At 39.4% G+C, this 21,518-nt stretch overlaps 1 protein-coding gene across 2 annotated transcripts; it reads right to left on the bottom strand.

Moving 5' to 3' along the window:
• Positions 1 to 419: 419 nt before the first annotated feature.
• On the bottom strand, positions 420 to 21,130 carry LOC131241342 (serine/threonine-protein phosphatase PP1). Of its 2 annotated transcripts, none has more exons than XM_058240151.1 (5): positions 20,820 to 21,130; positions 20,399 to 20,634; positions 3,245 to 3,804; positions 2,154 to 2,366; positions 420 to 820 (listed from the first exon to the last, which is right to left on the bottom strand). In XM_058240151.1, exons 2-5 carry the CDS (start codon positions 20,580 to 20,582, stop codon positions 806 to 808), a joined length of 972 nt encoding a protein of 323 aa, XP_058096134.1. In that variant the 5' UTR covers positions 20,583 to 20,634; positions 20,820 to 21,130; the 3' UTR covers positions 420 to 805. The 2 variants fall into 2 exon arrangements, with proteins under 2 accessions (XP_058096134.1, XP_058096133.1); XM_058240150.1 differs by having other exon boundaries at positions 20,823 to 21,129.
• Positions 21,131 to 21,518: the final 388 nt, after the last annotated feature.

Genomic DNA, 21,518 nt, shown 5'->3' with positions numbered 1-21,518 from the left:
AGTAGGACCAAGGAATGTATTGGTCAACCAGGAAGCTACGAAGTTGCGCTCAATAGGCTCTTTGATCAAATGCAGTGCACAGAAATGAATATCCTTGTGGAAGCAAGCATGCATTCTCTAATTTAATCACAAGACCAGGAGTGATATGGAGGCAATGCAGCACACCCTGCCAGGACGGCCAATTAAGGGTCACCTTTACCTGGCAATTTAACACCAGGAGACTGCCAACGTGGGTCCCATTTACCTAGCCATTTAATGCCAGCAGGCTGCCTGGCTCTTATTGGCTGTGCCGCATTTCAGTTTCTCCCCCCAAATTTTCCCACCATTTGAATAAACTTGAGTTCTAAAATAAAGAGCTTGTGACCCTCTGCAGCATGTTTCTATAGAACAAAAGTCACCATCTAAAATACATGACTCCATCCGCCAATCAAGGGTCTTTACTAGTCATTGTTGAAGAACACATCGTGCAGTCAAAGCATGGGAAAAACAGAAAGCCATAGAGAAGCAGGACAACCACAACTGGAAAAGCACTTTCACTATTACAATCCTTGATACCATAATCAGAATTCTTTACTATTTTTACACAGAAAGTGAAGATTTCTGCAACAAGATGGTGCCCCATAGCTTCTCCTGCACATCATCTCAGCAGCTTTATAGCCTCACACATCTGCGACTGCACAGGGTTAATGTAGCTTGACTGACAGGATAACCACGCCAACCGCAAAGCCCCCATAAGGAAGCCAATCCAAAGTCTAGAAACATTTGCAAGGCCTATGCCTGTCTGGTAAATATCAGCCCACTTTTATCAACCCTTACCACCCTGAAAAAATATAATTTCACCCAACTACATTAATATCTAACAGTTTGAAACGTGAGTCAAATGCAATATAACAGATACTTGCAATCATTGTTTGGAGTATCCCCAATATTATCGAAATATCCTCGATACTATCTTTATCTCCAGCTCAGTGATACAGATAAAACTAGTAGTCTTAGAAATTCCAGGTATCGGTGATGTCTTGCTAAGTATCGCCAATGTATTAATATTGCAAATGTATTACCAATATTTTCAACTATGTAAATTCCAGGTTTTGCTTGTATCGCCAGCGTATCAGCGATACAAAATTTTCCATTTTAATTTTTTATGAGCACATGGCTGTTTGATTGTTGACGATAATATTAATCATATCGCGATATTAACATTATCGCAACGTGGGTGATATTGTGACCAAAGTCTTTCATTTGCTGACGATTTCTCAGCAAAATAACATATGTTGTTGATATTCATGCTAGGATGGAAGGTTGAATGGAAATATGGGATGGTTAGATGGATAGATTGAACAGATGGGATGGTTGGACTGGTTTCTTATGAAAACACATGCTTTTAAGCCTCCATTAAATGGAACCTTATTATGTATGCATTCATTTTGCTTTAAAATAATTAAAAAAAAAATCCTAAATATGCAAATATGAATATTTTAGCGTCTCCCGAAGTTTCACTGAAAAATTCCACCATTTTCCCCATGATTCCTCGCATTTCCAGTTATCGGAGATTACAATATTGTTTCTGTATGCCCAGCCAGCGAAACTTGTAGCAATAGCAATACTTTGAACACCGCTTGCAACTACATTATACAAATCCATAGCAGGTACGGAACATTAGTTGCAGGCTTGCAGCCGCCTGTTTCCATTCTTGAAAAGAAAATTTGAACCAAAAAATCAGAAGATGAAAAAATGAATGCATTTCAAATTCAATAAATTAAACTTCATGGTATGGTATGAATCTAATAGAAGACCATAACAATATCTTTGTAACAAAATTATTTGGAATGAGATTTGTGGGAGATATAACATTGGGATGGATGGGAGATCAATTTTTAAAGAGAAGTGGGGAAATTTCATTTGGTTGGGAAGGGAGGCAAAAGCCTGTTGGACAGTTGCATAAGTAAAATTCTAGCTGCAGAAAACTGGACAAAATGCAGAAAGCACATGCCAAGTATGTGCTTCATGTGCAAGGAGGTGATAGTATCCTGTGAGCATCTTTTCATCTAATATAAGTGGCAAAAGATAATGCAATTCATGCCATGCCATTCTTGGAGGTGCTCCCTGTCACAACTTTAAAATCAGTATTACTAAAGCGATTTATGCCATACCTTTCTCGGAGGTGTTCCCGGTCTCAACATGCTGTTACCGAATCCGATCTTTCCCTTCTTCTCAGATGGTTTAAGGATTTGAAATGAACATGTCAATGTATCATCCACGCTCATCATGGCACCAGCATTGTCAAACTCGCCACAATAATTTGGAGCAGAAAATATGGTCACGAGCTGGCGTTTTGCAAAGAACTCATACCCATCTTCAACAACCTGTCCATAGTAATACATAGCTAAAAAATTAACATACGCCTTCTACTATAACTTCCATAGATTAGCCTAAGGCGTTCAATTTCACTCAACAGTTCCTTTCCTTCTTTCTCCCTTTCCTTTTTTTTTCGGTTTCACTTTCAATATGCACTCTTTTTCTTATTTTTTATTTTCTATTTTTGAGATAGTAACTTCTATTGAAAAGCAACTAAACTACAAGAAGAATTCAAAGCAAAAGATTACAAGAAATCATCCTATCTGAAAAGCAAAACCAAACCATCAACCCTGGCACCTAACAAAATCCTCAAACCCTTGCCCAGGGCATACATTTAGGCCCTTCGGCTCCAAAGAACCCTTGACCACGGCCACAGTAGTAAAGATGAACAACATAACATGGAATATGTAATATATATAGCATTGTATAGAAACTCGTGGCAGTAATTTTTTCCCCTTCAAGTAACTCCATTGATATGACTATGAGCATAAATATTTTTTTACTAATTGTCCAAGATGTTGCTCTTATTTCAAATTTTCTTTTTTTTTTTCTCCCTAACGTTTGGAGTTTTATTACACTTCCCATATGTTATCTCATTTCGTAGATTTTTCACATTTAGTTTTTCAACCAAGCCCGAGTGAGTCAACCATGGATCACGCTGGCCATGATTTTCTATTCCTTGATTTGCCATATGATATTGCCCATGATCAGCAGCAACATATGAATTAAATGGCATATTTCAGAGATCTGTACCTACAAACATAAAATGCATAGCATGCGAAAGTACAAACACCAAAAAATTAATATACACGAACTAAATGATGGCTGATCTACAATGGAAAGCAACCAATTAGGAGTTCTGAGAGCTGTGTTCAAGTACATGTACCTGGTGGGCTCGACAGATCAGGTCAAGGTCATGCTTCTGAAGGAACTCGGCAACTTTGTCAGCCCCAAATGTATAGGAGACACCTCGGTCATTCTCACCCCAGCCTTCAACATCTTTGTCAGGATCAGCCCACAAGAGGTCGCAGAGGAGGCCCTGGTCAGGCACGTCCACTGGGCGAGCAATACTTCGAATTTGATCCAAGTTCTTCAAGTCCGGTGACAGCCCACCGTGCATGCAGAGGATCTTCTCATCAATAAGTGCAGCGACCGGAAGACAGTTGAAGCACTCAGTAAATATCTTCCAGAGACGAACATTAAACCTCCTCTTGCACTCATCATAGAAGCCATAGATACGATTGATGGAAGCACATTCATGGTTGCCTCTGAGAAGAAAGAAATTCTCCCGGTATTTGATCTTGTAAGCAAGGAGAAGGCATATCGTTTCTATGCTCTGCTTACCACGGTCAACATAGTCCCCCAGAAAAAGATAGTTTGCCTCTGGCGGGAACCCACCATATTCAAACAATCGGAGAAGATCAGAGTATTGACCATGAATATCTCCTGTTGATGGAAAAGAGCAGTTCCTCAAGAAGATCAATTTCATTTAATATATTGTTCAAGTACATCAAGAATCAAAATCAAATGTTAATTTTTTTCCTTAATAAATAACTCCCAGTGCTGCTCCCTTTTTAAAAGTACTTACACAACTGTTCTAATTTTGTCAACACCTATAGGTACCACTTCAAACTGACTTGATCATTATCTGAACTGAGAACTATGAAGCATACGCTAGCAGTTCGGAACTGTAGGTTTAGTTAATTACAGTGCACAAATAAAAAGGCAGAGAAGAAAGCAAGGCCCTTAACAGATCAACAAAGGGGTCAATCCTCACAGACGAGCACCCAAACAGACCTGTCATGACCCAAACCTAAATTCCAAAAGCATAAACTACTAAATTTATCATAATTTCCGTGCAAATACGATCAGTCACTTACCTTGTTCAGAAAGCCTTGTTTTAGATACACTAATGCCTTCATCCAAGACGGATGGCCTAGCCTAGAATGATGCAATGAGATCATCAACGGATTAACTAGAATAATTTAAAGCACAAAATAATGCTAATCAATCACAAGCTTAATGAATTCAAGTATTTAACTATGCTCAGATACAAGTCTAATGTCAATTAGATCTTATGAAAGATGATTAGATAGGACCTATGGAAGGTAGGACTTCTATCTAGCATAGGAATTGATGTAATTCTAAAGAGAATCTCTTGATTTGTTAAGGTTTTAGTAGGTTAGGGTTAATTTTAAGACCTACGAAATTAGGTAATTGGATTTGGGCTTAGGACTAGAGAGGTTAGAATTTGGGAATTAGGATTTTGAGATTTAGGACAGTTTAGGGTTGGGGTTTAAGATTGGGGTTTTGGGAAATCTACGTTCTAGGATTGGACTTGAGGGTTTTAGGCTTAGGGTTATAGATTTTAGAGAGAAATGACCAAGGATCAAAGAGGGAAAAGGGGATGAGATGGGTTGGTCGTATGATCTTGTCCGTACGGTCATGTGTGGAGGCCTGTGCGGTGGTGCGGTGTCAGTAGGCCTAGGTTTATACGGGTTTTGGAGGAGATTGAGGATGGGTTTTAGGGAAAACAAATAAAATAAAGGAGTAAAGAAAGATTGAGAGAGATTGATGAAAGTAGAGAGAAAAAAAGAAAAGAATAGAAAAGTGTAGATATTAGCTTGAAAGGATAAAATAAGAGAGATAAATAAGATGAAATCACTCATTGGCTTCACACCAGTCCAATCACAAGAGATTTTGCTTTATCTCAAAGCAAAGAGAAAAAAATAATTTTTATTTCATATGCTCAATCATGGGGAAGGGTGTAGACATCCAAGCCTTATATAGTCTCTGCAAAGACCTTTCACAAAAAGACGCTTTCAAAAAATAATAATAATAATAATAATAATAATAATAATGATAATAACAATTTCACACAAGGCGCTTAATAAAATAAAATTTGTTCCTAACTCACTAAACTCGGCAAAAATATAAGCTAAACTAAAAATAACAAATATATAAACAACTAAATAAACTAAACTATTTCATAGCTCGTGGGGTTCACGATTAAGATGTACAATGGTAATGATCCAACGGTCGAAATGGTCCACGGTAGAAATACAACAATCCAAATGGTCCAACCAAGTAACCAACATGCATATTCCAAGTGTAGGGCCTTCAAAGATGCATAATCATGCATATGCAGTATTCAACGGGCTAGGCACTCGAATTAGGCCCAGGGGACCCCATGTATGCATCACCTAGCCGTAAAGAAACGGGAGCTCTCCTCCTCCTTTGGTGTACTCTAGCTAGTGCTCGGATGTCCTCATCAACTCCCATCAACTGAGAAAAGTTTGCCTTTTGCAAAATAACATGGCGGTAATGCTCAAGGAGATCCAAGTCTAACCTCTAAAGCTATACCTCTGTGATCCACGTACAGTCTGACTCTGGCATGTTCTTCCACTTGACAAGATACTTTTGAAAACCTCTGTGTCTGGTATAAACCACTTACTCATCCAAAATATCTTCAATCTTTTCTCTTTTATTGAGTATGGATGGTAGAGAAGGCAAAGGCTAGGAAGAAGGATATGGTAAAGGTCATGGTTCGTGGGGTAGGTCGAGAAGGCTATCTTGGCCAATGTGAGGGTCGGAATAAGCACTAGAGGGTGGAGCTATTGGGCCCTTAAAGGACACAAGATCTTCCACATTAAATGTAGAGCTAATACCCATATCAAGTGGAAGTTCTACAACATACGCATTAGAACCCAATGTTCTTAATATCTTATAAGGACCAGCACTACGGGCTTGTAATTTCCTAACGGCCCCTTGCGGAATCCGTTCTGGCCTTATATGAACCATCACATAATCACCTACTTGAAATTCTTTAAACTTGCAATGAGAGTCGGCAAATATCTTGTACTTTTCGTTACTCATATTAATCTGTTTTCTAATATCATCATGCAAATCATGAATATGGTATGTGAATGCATTGCGGACTCTGAAGGTCTATGTGAGACTGACATGGGAATAAGATCTATAGGTTTCCTAGGCTTGTAATCATGTACTACCTCAAAAGGACTCATGCCTATCGACCTATTGACGAAACTATTATATATAAACTCTGCGACAGGTAGAACTGAATCCCAGGTCCTAGTATGGTCACCCACAAGACATCACAACAGGTTTCTTAAGCTTCGATTGACCACTTCTGTTTGACAATCAGTTTGAGAGTGGTATGCCGACGAGCACTGAAATCTCGTGCCCATCATGTGCCAAAGTGTCTTCCATTCATCTCTTGGGCAAATACATATTTGATGATACACACTTTTGAGGTCAATCTTGGAAAAAATCATGGCGTTGGCCATCACGTCCAACACAGCATCAAGACGCGGTAAAGGAAACCGATACTTGATTGTGATCTTGTTGATGGCCCGATTGTCCATGCATATGCGCCAAGTGCATCTTTCTTAGGCGTGAGGAGGGTTGGCACGACACATGGACTCAAAACTCTTATGAACAAACCCTTTTCTAAGAAGCTCATCAACTTGCCTCTTCAACTCCGCATGCTCCGTGGGGTTTATTCAGTAGTGAGGAGGATTTGGTAAAGTTGACCCGGGGAAAAAGTTTGTGGTATGTTGAATGTCCCGCATAAGTAGAAGCTCATCCGGTAGGTCCTCAAGGAAAACATCGCTAAACTCCTCCAATACCGGATTCACATTAGGTGACAACTTTACGCTAACGTCGGGTGTGACCTCTTGTGACGAGGGCATACACCCACCATCGAATCAGCTTTAGCCTCCCTTTCAAACTCTGGCATTTATTATGTGTAGAAACATAGGCCGAGACTTCCTCACATTTTTAGGATCACCCTTCTTGATGTCCTCTTTCTTCTCCAAGGTGCTCTTGGGCGGAAGAGGATTTAACTTTATCCTCTTACCTTCATATATAAATGAACACGTATTCGAGCGGACAGCGTATCTTTGTAAGAATCAAATTGAATGGGAATAAGACACTGCTGAGAAACTAGTAGCGAGGACGCATCAACCCATGAAACCCGATAAGATTGAGGGTAAGGAATGGGTTTCAAACCCAAAAGATTTATAGTGCTAGCAGAAACCACGTTGGTGTAGCTACCACTATCAGTTATCACCTTGCAGTTTTTGTCGCCACACTTAACGTGTGGAAAATTGAATTCCCACGCCAATCATCACTCTCTTTAACCTAGGCTAAGGCGCATCTAACAATTACAAGTAGCACGGTCTCAACTCCTTCAACTTCTTCATCACTAGCACCGATTTTAGGCTGATATTCTTCTTCACAATCGCCATGATCATTCGCATCCTCATCAAACTCACCAATTACAAGAGCCTTGCATCGCTCTTTCGTAGGGCACTGGTATGTGAAATGATAATATCCTTGGCAATTGTAACACCGGGTATGCTCACCTCCCCTCGAACTGGTACTAGTTAGACATTTGTCCCCCACATCCCTATTGTTGGGTTGAGTACCAGTTGGGGCTTTAGATTGACTCCCAAGACTAGGCTTAGCTCCCTAGGGAGTGGCCTCGACGTTGGATTCACACGTTGAATCGTCTCATGAATTGCAGTTTTAGATACCGCTCAAGATCTTTCACCACTTGATAGGCATGCTCTAGGATGTTGACATCATGAGGAATGAGCTCACGTTGAAGCTCAGGTCGGAGGCCTATCCTGAAACGAGAAAGGGTCATTAACAGGTCCTCGATGTTACAACACATCATTTATTCATCAAACTTGGCGATACAGCCAACCACGGGTATTGATCCTTGACGAAAGGATTGCCACTGATACAAAAGCTTCTGACTGTAAGAGAGAGAGAAACTTTTCCTTTAAAATCTCTTTCATCTCAACCCACAATGAGATTGGGTCATCTCTAGACCTCTACATCAACATTTGTCCAAAATAACTTGGAATGGCCCACCAACTTCATCTTGGCAAACCTCACTCAACAGCAATCGGCCATATCGTACCACTTAAAATAATGGTCCATATCCGCAAGCCAATTGAGGAAGGCCTTGGGGTCCAAACGACCATCATAATTCGAGGCCTCAATCTTCACGCTCTTCATTACCCAATCATCAAGATCATGGTCTAAATATTCTCCACGAGGTGGCTGGGTATGCACCCCGTCACGACCAACACCCTGGCCAGTGGCCACATCCTCTTCCACGCTCTTCATTACCCAATCATCAGGATCATGGTCTAGATATTCTCCACAAGGTGGCTGGCTACACACCTCGTCACGACCAACACCTTGGCCACGTCCTCTTCCACATCCTCCAACTTCACTTCCCGCTTGAGATCGGACATCTTCCCCATTATCGAGGTTTGCCTGGAAGGAAGCTTTCAACGAGATCATGTGGTTGTGGGTCTCATTCCTGAGGGCTACCAATTAGTGACTGGCGGTTCTACTTAGGCCTTGATGGTCACGAGACGATTATTGATAGCATTGATAGCCTCCGCAAGCTGTTCCGAATTCATTGTGGAGTGTAAACCAAAACCACGCCCCAGTACGAGTGGGCATAAACCGGGAGCCTAAAGGGAAACCTGGGAACTAAAGACTCTAGATGCAATCTGTTAAGAACAGTGTTTTAAATAGCGGTAGCGTGATGCGTAGCGCTTAACCCTCTATAGCGTGTAGTGTAAATGCAGTGTGTAGCGTAAGTTACACGATACTTCTATTTTTTTAATTTAAAAATATGTCAAATATAATAAATAGTGGAAAAAAAAGATATATATATATATATATGCCTAAAAGATGATTCATTTTATCAATTATAAGCATGTTCAAACAAGTTATTAGCAATCATTTATCAAAAGCCAATCCACATATATAAACCAAATCAAATAATTATCACATCAATAACTTTCTAAGCAAACCACTTTAATTAACAATGTGTAATTGAAACCACAAGTCACAATTATTAAAAGAAATAAAAATCCCACAAGTATCAAGTACAATACAAGTGTCACATTCCTCAACATTAGATACAAAGAAAACATGGAAAAAATAATTTTTTAAAAAATTAGTATAAAAAAATACATTGTAGTGTATGCTATGTACACTACACGCTACGTAGCTGTAGCGTACGAGGGATTTATGCTATTTAAGATGCTACGTAGCGCTACAGCCACGCTATGCTATGTAGCATAAGCTACGGGCGCTATTTGAAACACTGGCTAAGAATAGGAAGACTGCTAACTCTAGACATGGCAATTTGAAAACCCAACCTACATGTAACATGAAAGTCCTATGTTAGACCTAGGCTTTAATACCAAAATTTGATGCAGGACGTATAGCCTAGCCTAGAATGATGCAATGAGATCATTAATGGATTAACTAGAACAATTTAAAGCACAAAATAATGCTAATCAATCACAAGCTTAATGAATTCAAGTATTTAACTATACTCATATTCAAGACTAGATCACAACTTGTCAGTAAGATCTTATAATACATGATTAGATACGACCTATGGAAGGTAGGACTTCCATTTAGCATGGGAATTGACCTAATTCTAAGGGAATCTCTTGGTTTGTTAAGGTTTTGGCAGGTTAGGGTTAATTTTAGGAACTAGGAAATTGGGTAATTGGATTAGGGTTTAGGACTAGGGAGGTTAGCATGAGATTTAGGGTTAGGGTTTAAGATTGGAGTTTTGGCAAATCTAGGTTCTAAGATTGGACTTGAGGGTTTTAGGCTCAAGGTTATGGATTTTAAAGAGAATGGGGCAGGGATGGAGGGAAAGGAGGAGATGGGTTGGGAGGTTTGTACAGTGTAAGTAGGCCTAGGTTTAAATGGTTTTGGAGAAGATCGGAAATGGATTTTAGGGAAAACAAAGAAAATAGAGTAGAGAATGATTGAGAGAGATTGAGGAAAGTAGAGAGAAGAAAAGAAAAGTGTAGATATTACCTTGAAAGAAGAAAATAAAAGAAATACATAGGATTGAATCACACCATTGCTGCACACCACTCCAATCACAGGAGATTTTGCTTCATCTCAAAGCAAAGAGAAAGAAGAATTTTTATTTCATATGCTCAATCATGGGCTAGGGTGTGGACGCCCAAGCCTTCTATGGTCTCTGGAAAGACTTTTTACAAAAAAGACGCTCTAAGAAAAAAAAAAAGTTTCACATAAAATAAAATCTGTTCCTAACTCCCTAAACTCAACAAAAATATAAGCTAGACCAAAAATAACAAACATATAAACAACTAAATAAATTAAACCATTTCGTGGCTCGTGGGGTCCATGATCAAGATGTCCAATGACGATGATCCAACGGTTAGAATGGTCCATGATCAAAATCCAACTGTCTGAATGGTCCAACTAAGTAATCCACATGCATCTTCCCAGTGTGGGGCCTTCAAAGATGCATAGTCATGCATGTAGGGTCTTCAATGGGCTAGGCACTCAAATTGGGCCCACAGGGCCCCATGTATGCATCACTTAGCCATAAAGAAACGGGAGCTCTCCTCCTCCTCCTCTGGTATACTCTGACTAGTGCTCGGATGTCCTCATCACGCCTACTCAAAACACCCTTGGAAGAATATAAGACACCCCTAGATATGCATTGAACCAATTACTGCAGCCTCTTAGCCAGTGTTGTCAAGTGCGATCACATAAGCGACTGTGATCACAAAATCGCATACATTGGCTCAGATCGCATATGCCATGGTTGCACATGCCATGCAGGAAGTATGCTAAGGCATACAAAAGTATGCGATAATTATGCGATGGCATAACCGCATAACCATGGCATAGTCTAGTATACGGTGGCATAATTGCCAACGGTCAAATTTTTCATAGATTGTAGTAAGTTGTAACTTGTAACTTGTATTGTATGCATCAACTCATCAAGATTCAAGTTATCAATACAATTTCTATGTTTGTAGTTTTCATTTTCAATAATTACTTCTTTCTTAGTGTAACTTGGTAATCGTTTAAATTTGTTTTGTTATATATAATATAATATAACTCTTAACTTATAGATGGTCTAATAGTCAAACTACAATGAAATAGATAAATAAATTCAATCCAATCACTTGTAATTAGACATAGCTTTTCTTAATTTTTTTTAGAACTTTTTACCATTTTTTCAATTTTTTTATTTTTCAAATTAAATTATTAAATAAATATAAAAAAAAAAACATCAGCCTGAGTGATCACTTATGCAATCATGCAATGGCATAAGCGATTAGCCCAAGCTGATGGCTCATGTGATTATATGCGATTTGACAGCATTGCTCTCAGCCATCTAATAAATCCCTGGAAAACCAGATTCTGCTCCCGACTGAGAAAACACACTGTCGGAAAAACTGATGCTACCTGATATCTTAATTGTTCTCCCAAAAATATTAAGACTGAATATTTATACCCGATTAGCTACCAAGTTCTCAAAGACGGCAGCAGCTCACAGACATTGAAATCCTCTGTACATCCATGGTGAAGACATTTGGGTTGGGCCAATACATAAAATGTCTAATATCATGATGAATTACCAGATCCCTGAAATAATGAATGAAAAGATTAGTGCTATTATTGGAATCTTTAAAGCACAAGATCTCCATGAAGTTCTCCTCTGACACTTCATTTGCATCTCTTGCAGCATTTTCTTGTATACAGCCCACGTACCCACCCCAATTCACAAGGCTTAGGGTTCTCAATCTAGCTGACCATCTGATAAAGGACCTGAGTAAACTCTCTCAACCCAAATTCTATAATATCCAGATACCACGAGTAAGATGCAACCACATATTTTACACAAATGCAATATGTTAACTATTTTGAGTATCTGGCATCACTCAGATTGCTGATCAAAAGTGCAGCAGTAATTTCCAGCTAAGAGGCCAGAGCCAAGCCTCGCAAGCTAGCAATCCATAAGGAATTTTAAGCACCCATGAACCCCCATCAAGTTGGCCAACAATTGCACACCAACACCACTAATGTAACAAGCATTGTACACAAAAGTGACTGTAAATAGCAGCAGCTGTTGCAAATAAATAAATCAAAAATAAAAAAAGAGGAAGCACAGCTACAAGTTTGTGGGGATTCAGATACCCATGTTGATGGAAACAACTGAAGATAATAATACTTACGGATAGCCCACAAATATACAGGACAGAAATCCATGATCAATGCCCAAGAGGCAGCACGAACACAACTAGAAGAACTCTCCAAATTATAACAGAAACAAAGAAACATAAGACTTAAGTGTCCCTTTCAGAAACAAATAATTTAAGTTGTCTGATGCATAGGTAGAGTATGGTGATACCAATGCGTTCAGCCATGCACACTCCCACTGTTTACCTGGCATAAATTTACCTCAATCAAACCATTGGCCCCACTGTCATATTATCAAAATCAGATTTGATAACCCTAACCTTTTGATAAATGTACATCCGTTTGTTGAGTTCGGACCATTGACTATTTTTAACTTAACCAATCATTCAATGGCCACTACACAGACAGGTTCATCAGCAAAGCCTAGGTAGTGATCCATCTATGATTCTACAGCGAGCCCATCGTTTGGAGGGTTTGCATTGAGCTACATGTAGAACAGCTGCATCCATGCTCGTGGACTATTATCTAGCAGAGTATCAAATTATTCATAAATAATTGGTGCTGCACAACCTGTCTACAAATGGCCACATGTATAAATGCATTTGAGTACTTGAAAATTAAAAACATATCCGGAGGCAGGACTAGACTGGCAGAACTGTTTGGTGATTCCTTAACTGCTAATTGAATGGTGAATAACAATTGAGGATTTAATTTTCCATGAAGACTGGATAACAGGATTAAATTAGTCAGACGTCAAGGAACATGTGTTTTTGGGAAAATTGTCAAGACAGGTCCCTTTTATATAAATAGTCCGAAAAGATAACCAGAATCCCATATAACCTTAGAAGTCCTACATTTGAATGAGACCCTATCTTTGGGCACTAGCAAATCTTTGATCGCCCGTTGATGGTTCTCTTAAAATTACCCATTTTACAAATTATAACAGGTTCCCAGCTACATCCTTCAATATGCCAGTCCTAAGGACTAGCAACAATATGGTAGTCATAAGGACTAGAACAGAAGATACACACCACACTAAGACATGTTAATCTAATCAAAAGCAAGATTGTTGAAATTGAATCAGACAGAAAAATAGACAACATTGCCATTTGCCTCAAGTGCAATAAAGAATCATTCCAATTCAACATGGAAACCAAACATAGAAAATTTCTAAAGGAAGCTATCCATGTGGAGAGAGAGGTATCAATCAGGGGGAATCACTCTCATAAAAGCTGCACTGCCTCCCAACTTCATATTTTCTTTAAGATAAATACTTTTGTGCAGAAACTTGAATTGCTTCAAAGAGATTTTCAGTGGGAAGGCAAAGGTGATAAGAGCAACTACCACCCAATCAAGTGGAGCAAAGTCCAGCAAAGCAAAGTGGACAGGGGCTTGGGATCAGATGAATGAGGAAGAGAAATTGGAGCCTCCTCAGCAAGTGATGGTGGAGGTCCCAAAAGAGCAAAATGCTCTTCGGAGGATAGCTACGAGCAAGTACAGGGAAGAAAACATGGGGTGGAATTTGGGCAATGGAAGGGGATGAAATGGGTTAGGATTGTGGGAAAACAAAAGCAAACTAGGGATGCTCAAGGAGAAGTACAATTAACAATCTTTTCAAAAGAAGGAACAAGGATACCTAGATTGTGTGAGAAAAAAGTATGTGGCGCGGTACTTCCTTAGATACACAGTATGCTAGAGGTAGGATCATGTCGGTCGCTCTCATACATGCACTAAGTATTACGCAATAAGCTTTACATATGATTTTCAATAAGCTTTACATATGATTTTATGTTGTGATTTACATATAAAATGATGAATATTATTAGTATAGATCACACGTGCATAGTATTATACCATATGGTTATCATTGCATAAATCAAAGTGTAACCATGTTCTAAATGTATATCCATATCGCAACTTAATTAACATTAATAGTATAAAACCAAAATTTTGGATTGCTAAAAATTTCAATCCAAATTCAAATGACCCATGGTCTAGATCGCCGACTCAAAATAGAAAACATAGGGGAATTGGGGATTTAGGTAACACTGAGAAGGAACTCGACTAAAAGTTTAAAACGGTAATACGAAGGAAAAAAAAATGTGAAGCCATATGGGAGGGAGAAGAGCCTCATATGAAAGTCTTCCCCCTATATTGTTGTGGAAAAAACACTTACACAATCAATGCAAGCAAAGCAAAACCACAAAAGAAAATAGCAAACCAATACAAAGAGATAAGAGGAACAAAGATTTGTGTGGTTCAGCAATATACCTACTCCATGGGCAACAAGACAAAATTATATCTTCACCAATACAAAAGAAATCAAAGAGGACAAGGCTTACCTCTCTCTACCACTCTCCCACCATACAAAAGGAACTCTCTGGAGGAAGACAACTTCTCTCTACATGTGTTTCCCCTTTTAAAGACAAAACACAACCCATGAGAGGCCACAAGTCCCAAGCCTTCTAAAACTAAGCTTTATGTTGTTATGGCACAAGAGGGAGAGGTATAGGAAACGCACGTGTTTCATGTGCAAACAACCGCCACCTCAACATTAGGTGGCTGCCATAATAGGTTCCCTAGTGCAGGAGGTAACATAGTCTGAAACATAAAATTGAAAAGATATCGCAAAGATGATGAAATGTAGAACTAATCTCAAAGGATGGAGAATCTTAATGAGGTCTTCATCTCTCAAGGAGGGAAGGTTTGGGAGGACATTCGTATCTAGAAAAGGACATTAAATGTTTCATTCTATACTTATTCCTTCTTCCAACCGCTGATATAAGTAGACCCCCTTGTCCCTTTCTTCGCTTTCTTTGGCCAATCCTAGGGATGAACCATTCCTATTGATGACATGGTGAAGAAGACCCTTACTTAGGACCACCTAAAACTTCAGGCCTTCCGGGTCATAGTGTTCCAAGCATATGTTTCTTGTGGAAGGAAAGGAATTGGTCCATTACCTGCTCTTCCAATGCTCAAAGGATATGAAAATATCAGATCCCTTCAAGATAAAATGGGTTTTTCAAGAAAACCTCAATGGTGTTATGTCTAGTTGGGGAGGAAGGCCATTCAAAGGAAGGGGTAGGATCCTTTAGAAAATGCCACCACTAGCCCTATGTAGGTAGTTGGGAAGTCTTGAAGGAAAGGAATAATCAAATTTTCAATGAGAGAAACAGTTCCAAGGAAAAAGTAATTGTTTGAACCAAAGGAAACCTAATAAACTGGACACGCAGGCCAAATTTTGGGGCATTTCGACGTGGGACTTCTATTGTGAGTGGTCTTTGGTAGTTAACAATGAAGCTTATCATCCGAATATTATGTCGCAGTGGAAATGCTGCCTGAAGGATTGGCCAAAGCTGAATTTTAACAAAACCTCCAAAGGAAATCCGGATTTTGCAAGTTGGGTGGAATATTTTGTGGCGGTAAATGCCACATCATTTGCACTTTCTCTAGACATGCTGCATCAAGACGCATTACGGGTGAAAGCTCAAGTTCTACAAGAAGGGCTAAGATTGGTTGATGAAAAGGATTGCGGACCGGCAATCATCAAAGACAATTCCTAAAACATAAGAATCTAGGCAACTAGAGGGAATCCAAGTATGGAAGCTCTTATGTGTTTTCTATTAAACTCATTTCCTAGCTTTGAGTCCAAAAACATCCTTCTGCCCATGTGGGTATGGAGGCAAATGAGACAACCAATGACTTAGCTAAAGGAGGGTCCTCCTTCCCTACTCTCATTGTACCGAACTTGTTCCCCATCCTCAAATGTACCTTTCTCCATTTTCAACAAAAATTGTGCTCTCAAAAAGATTTACATATATGCTAGTTTGTAGTCCAAAAAGTATTGCATGTACGAACATGTTATGATAGTCTTGTGCACTATCTATCTGCATATTATACCCTAAACATTTTATCCATCTTCTGCTCTCCCCAAAGCCCTTCATCTTGTCTATTTTTACCTATCTTCTCTGCACCTAACATTCCTACTTTCTTCTTTTTTTTGGCTTTTCAACATTTTTAACATTTCCTCCCAATCTTGTTCTACGTGACTGCGCATCACCTTGCCATGATGAAAGCATGTGAGGACAATTTCCAGCCAAAGTTGCACATTGATCTTTCTAAGGGCCCTTTTGGATCATAAGCAACTTTTCTTAAGCCACTTTACCTCAAGTAGCTTATGTTGGCTTCTACTAACTTAGCGAATAAGTATGTTTGGTGAATAGCATACTTATCACCAAAAAGTAAAAAAGTGTATTTGGCTTCCAACATCAATACATCATATAAATAATTTTTTAACATTGCATTATTTGAGATTTTCGTGGATACGGCCTCATGTGGCCATCATCACAAGCACAATGGGGACTAGTTACTATTTCTGACATCACTTAAACAAATGCAATCCAAAGCCATTAGAAAATCATAATACAAATCTAAATAAAAACTTAAATTCAAATACAAAAAATAAATCAAAGTATCCACAATCATATTTAAGAGTTCGATAAAACACCATAAGCATTAATGAAGTTAAAAAGGGAATCCATGACATTTTACCATGTGTTTAAATGATCTCAAACTATTCACATCTCCCGCCGTTGTTGTTGACTTGCATCCACATTTAAAGTGGATGGCTCAGCACCTCCATCGTCATCATCCGGTACCACCATATCCCCCCTCTAGTACATCTCTAATATTAGATCTTATCGAACATGACACCTCATGAAATTGTGCACAACACATTGTGGTGACTTCACTAGTTCGAAAACCTGAACTTTGGCATCCGTTATTCCATTTCTTATTTCTTATTGGTTGCAGATAGCCTACATATGACCAAAGGGCATTAACAAAGAAATGAAAATACTAACATTAACCACAATCCAAAACATAGCACAAGTTAATCTACACAACATGGAAAACTTGTTTGAACGTGTGCTTTTCTAAGCACTGAGACTTGAGCGCAAAGACCTCAAACCATAGCACTACCATCATTTGTACATACACCATTGTAGTTGGAACAGCAGCATACGTGTGACTTCTAAAACAAGTGGTCAATAAGAATTTCAGAAAGAAGAAAGGAAAAAAGAAAAAGAAAGGAAAATGTCCGTAGTGGAGACTCCCATGGACCATAGAATGTAGAAAAACCATGCAATTTTTGCACCTTAGGAGATCAATACCCAGGTCCACCAAATGGATGGCCTCTATCTTAACAGTCATGGCCAAGCATACAGGTGGGGAGCAGAAATCAAACTAAGACAAGTTGTCAAGGGGAATCGAAAAGAAAAATCCCACAACTCCAAAACCATCAAATATTACTTACAACACAAAGAAACCAATTTTATCTATGCAACCAAATCAACCTAAATTACAATCTAAACCTATCAATCTTTCCTTCTCATTCTCAACCTCCAGCTGCGGCAACAACATCTGCCAACAATGGCTTCCAACTCTGCCAGCCAGCTGCTGCACAATCTCTCGCTCTCCTCTCTCCCTACAACCCACATGAAAAGCCCAAACCCTAACCCTAACCAAAAAAATAAAAAAAAAATACACCATGAAACAAAGGGTGGGAGGGAGGGAGGGAGGGAGGGAGGGACGAGGGAGAAGAGAGAGAGAGAGAGAGAGAGAGTGTGGAGGGGCACACCTAATCGGATGGAAGATGAGCACCTAGTTGGAATGGAGGAATGGTGCACTTGTTAGAGAGAGAAGAGCCTTCCCTCCAGCAACTTTTCCCAAAAGCCAAAAAGCAATATTTTTTTTGGCTTTTTCTAAAAGGTCCCTTTTTTGGGGGTTATGGCTATTTGCAAGTTAAATTAATAAGCAACTTTTAATGATGAGCTTACCAGGCTAACTTTTCAAATATAAGTAGCTGATTTGTTGCTGTCAACAAAAAAAATAAAAAAAGCTACTTGTTAGGGTGTAACTGAATAGGACCTAAAAGATTGTGATAGTTGATATGCAGCCCTTTAGAGTCTGGCACAACCTTGCAGTTAGTCCAAAATTCCCAAAAAGGGCCTATCAGATGGTCTAGCATGACCGTTCAAGACTTCGAGTAGCCCAATATGTGTTCAAAAGAGCGACATTTAATGTGATTTGGTGGGCCAAATCTACTGAATCTTTTATTTGCATTGTTTTGAATTTTTATCCGGGGGCAGCTTAGCCTTTTGTAATTGTACAATGATTCCTCATCACCACCTCTTCCTTTCTCCTTGCCAATTAATTATTGTTATTTCTCATCAAAAAATTATAAACAGGCAAAATAAAGCAAAGAAGTTGGTAAGATGAGAACTCACAAAAAGCAAGAAAGCTAGTTGTATTAGAGGGTTCTTAATCATGATCAATGAAGCAACCTAGAAAAACATTCCTTAGCAAGAGAGCTTGTTTTGTTTATCCCCCAAGAGGGTTTTATTTTTATTTTATTTTATTTTTTGAATGGTAACCACCATGTTATTCCAAAACGAAAAATATTTTTTGTGCAAGACCAATGATGAGCAATCATTCAGTCAACAAAAAGAATTCTCCCCCAAACATTCCTAACGGGACTCAATAGTCACATTCACAAAGCTATTAGTAGCCTGAACCCAACTCCACTCACTGTCTCAACCACTAGCCACTTAGCCTTCATGAAGGCCTCCTCTAGGGAGCTAGACCTATTCCAAAATGTGCTGTTGTTACACTTTTTCCAAATTGCTTCTAAAAGAGTGTGATGCGTTAGGATTCTCTTTTTCCTTACTCTTCTACCAAAATGCCACATGCTAAAGAAGTCCCCTATTGAATGAGGCATCTGCATCACCCAGTCAACACAAAAAAAGCACAAAGAACTACCAACCTTGATGGATATATAAAGAACACAAAAATCCTGTCTCTCCTTTAAAGCATGCAATAATCTACATGGAAGCCCATCAACATCATAACCCATCTAATGAGTAATGACATTTGGAAAGTCCAATTCACTATCAAGCTTTGTTGGAAAATTAAGAGACTACGGAATCTGAAAAGGAAAAAAAAAAAAAAAACATTTTCAGTGCTGGTATACGACACTATTTGGTCCATCCACATCCAGCCCTTAGGTTGGCAATTATTTGTTGTGAAATTTAGTTCAAGAACTCCAATAGAGATGGCTTCCATCCACAAACAACTGTCCTTGTCATCCCCAGTTTTCATCACCACTTTACAGATTGCAGCTAATATGCAAGTTATCTCCTCGGATGGATGGAGATGGATGGGTGTTCCCTCTTAGATTTAAGATTAATTAGTTGGTTTCTTGTGGAACAATAAAGTTTGTCAAGCATATGGCCAACACGGTGACATGTAGGAAAAAGATTGCATTGCTTGATGTGCCTGATCTACACAATTGAAGGAAATATAGAAACATGGAGGATGCAGTCCAGACAAAAAAAAAAAAGAGGATACAACAGTTGACATCCTTGCAGAACGACTTTGTTCCTATGACTCAACACTGGGTACACAAAAACCCAACAAGAATTGATGTGAAAATTAGTCGATCACTAGAACGGGTCATTTACATAAATGATGAATCACTCAATTTTTTTAAAGTCTTCAGTTGAAACATTATTAGGAAGAAAGAAAGGAAGGAAGGAAGGGGGGGGAAGGAAAGAAAGAAAGAAAAGAACTTCATTAGCTGGCTGCAAATAGTTGATTTAATAAAAAAAAAAAATCAAGAAAAGAATTAAATCAAGCTTTTGGATGGTGGCTTCATAGCAATGCCTGAGTTCACCATCAAGATAAAAGTATATAAAGAATGCTTGAGAATAGCTGCATCTGTATTGAATATTAACAAAAGGCTGTCTTAGCAAATGCTTGAGAATGACAGCATCTTTGCCTTGAATATTAGCAAAGGGTTAACAAAAATACTGAGCAGAAGCAGCATCAATCATCCCTCAGAAATGAATGTGATCAAAAGAGAAGAGAATAAGGAACGTGTCAAAGCAATAAAAGGGTAAATTAAAAGAATGTAATGTGATCATCATCAAAACATGGAAATTACCACAAATCTTAATAGGAGCTTCCAGCTCTAAGAGATTGGGCTGGCTGATGAATATCTCCTTGGATGTGAAGCAGAGCTGACGTATTTCTGCCTCTGTAAGCTGCACCTGTTTTGGGGTCCTGCTGTTCTTTGCATCTAGAAGCCGACGTATGATGTCATCCAACACGCCCTCGTCCATAGGCATCTGTATTTTTTCTTTCTCGGAACAACCAAAAACCCCAGCCCTTTTCTTCTCCCTGCATAAGCCGATCAAAAGGAAAGAAGTTAAACGATGAAGAGAGGAAGTAAGGGATGGGAACGACGACTTTTGTACGATTCCTGATCAACAGCTAAAAGATATTCGACGGAATAATAGGGCTTTTCCTTTAATAAAAAAGAAACAAGGAAAAAAAGAGGTGAAGAATCGCGAGGGAATAATAACAACAGTAGCGGAGAGCGACGTCTGGAGCGAAGGAAGGAATCCCACGTCCCCTTTCTAGTCTTCTCTTCACAGACAAACGATGAAGTAGGGGTTGGTGTCCGATTCGACGGCGTTGGGCAGCAAAATTCCGGCAGTGGAAGACGAAAATTCCGTCCGCCTCTCTCTCTCTCTCTCTCTCTCTCTCAGCGCAGTCACAGGGAACGGTCACGGGAGATGAATGGATAGGAGCCCTGTGGGCTACTGGCCGCCTCTTCCCGCCCTCTCTCTCTCTCTCTCTCTCTAATCCGCAGGGTGAGAGGCCTGGAAGCACGTCTGAGAACCGTGTCCAGCCCTAAGGCCTTTCGATCATGGCGATCGCAACTCGCGAGTGTAGGCTTTCGCAGCACAGACACTATTCCCACGAGCGTCAAAGTAGCATGTGCGTGAGATCTAAGCCGTTCATATGATGGAGCCCACTTTCTATATTCATCGTCCAAAAATCAAGCCCATTCTGCCTTGTACGGACGAAAAAATCATGTTACAAGAGGAAGCCATATACGTGTGGTCCAACGATCAACATGCTATGCTGCCCTACTTTTCTAGACCGCTGCGTAAAATTGATCGGCCCAACCAACTGTCTAGATCTCATGCACGTGCGACACTGGCGCCTGTGATTACAATAGAGCGCCATCCGCGTTCGCGATTAGCCGCGACATAGCC

Source organism: Magnolia sinica, chromosome 3, assembly GCF_029962835.1.
Source record: "Magnolia sinica isolate HGM2019 chromosome 3, MsV1, whole genome shotgun sequence".
Lineage (NCBI taxonomy): Eukaryota > Viridiplantae > Streptophyta > Magnoliopsida > Magnoliales > Magnoliaceae > Magnolia > Magnolia sinica.
The sequence above is the reverse complement of the archived record's forward strand: the minus strand, read 5'-3'. Positions and strand labels throughout refer to the sequence as shown.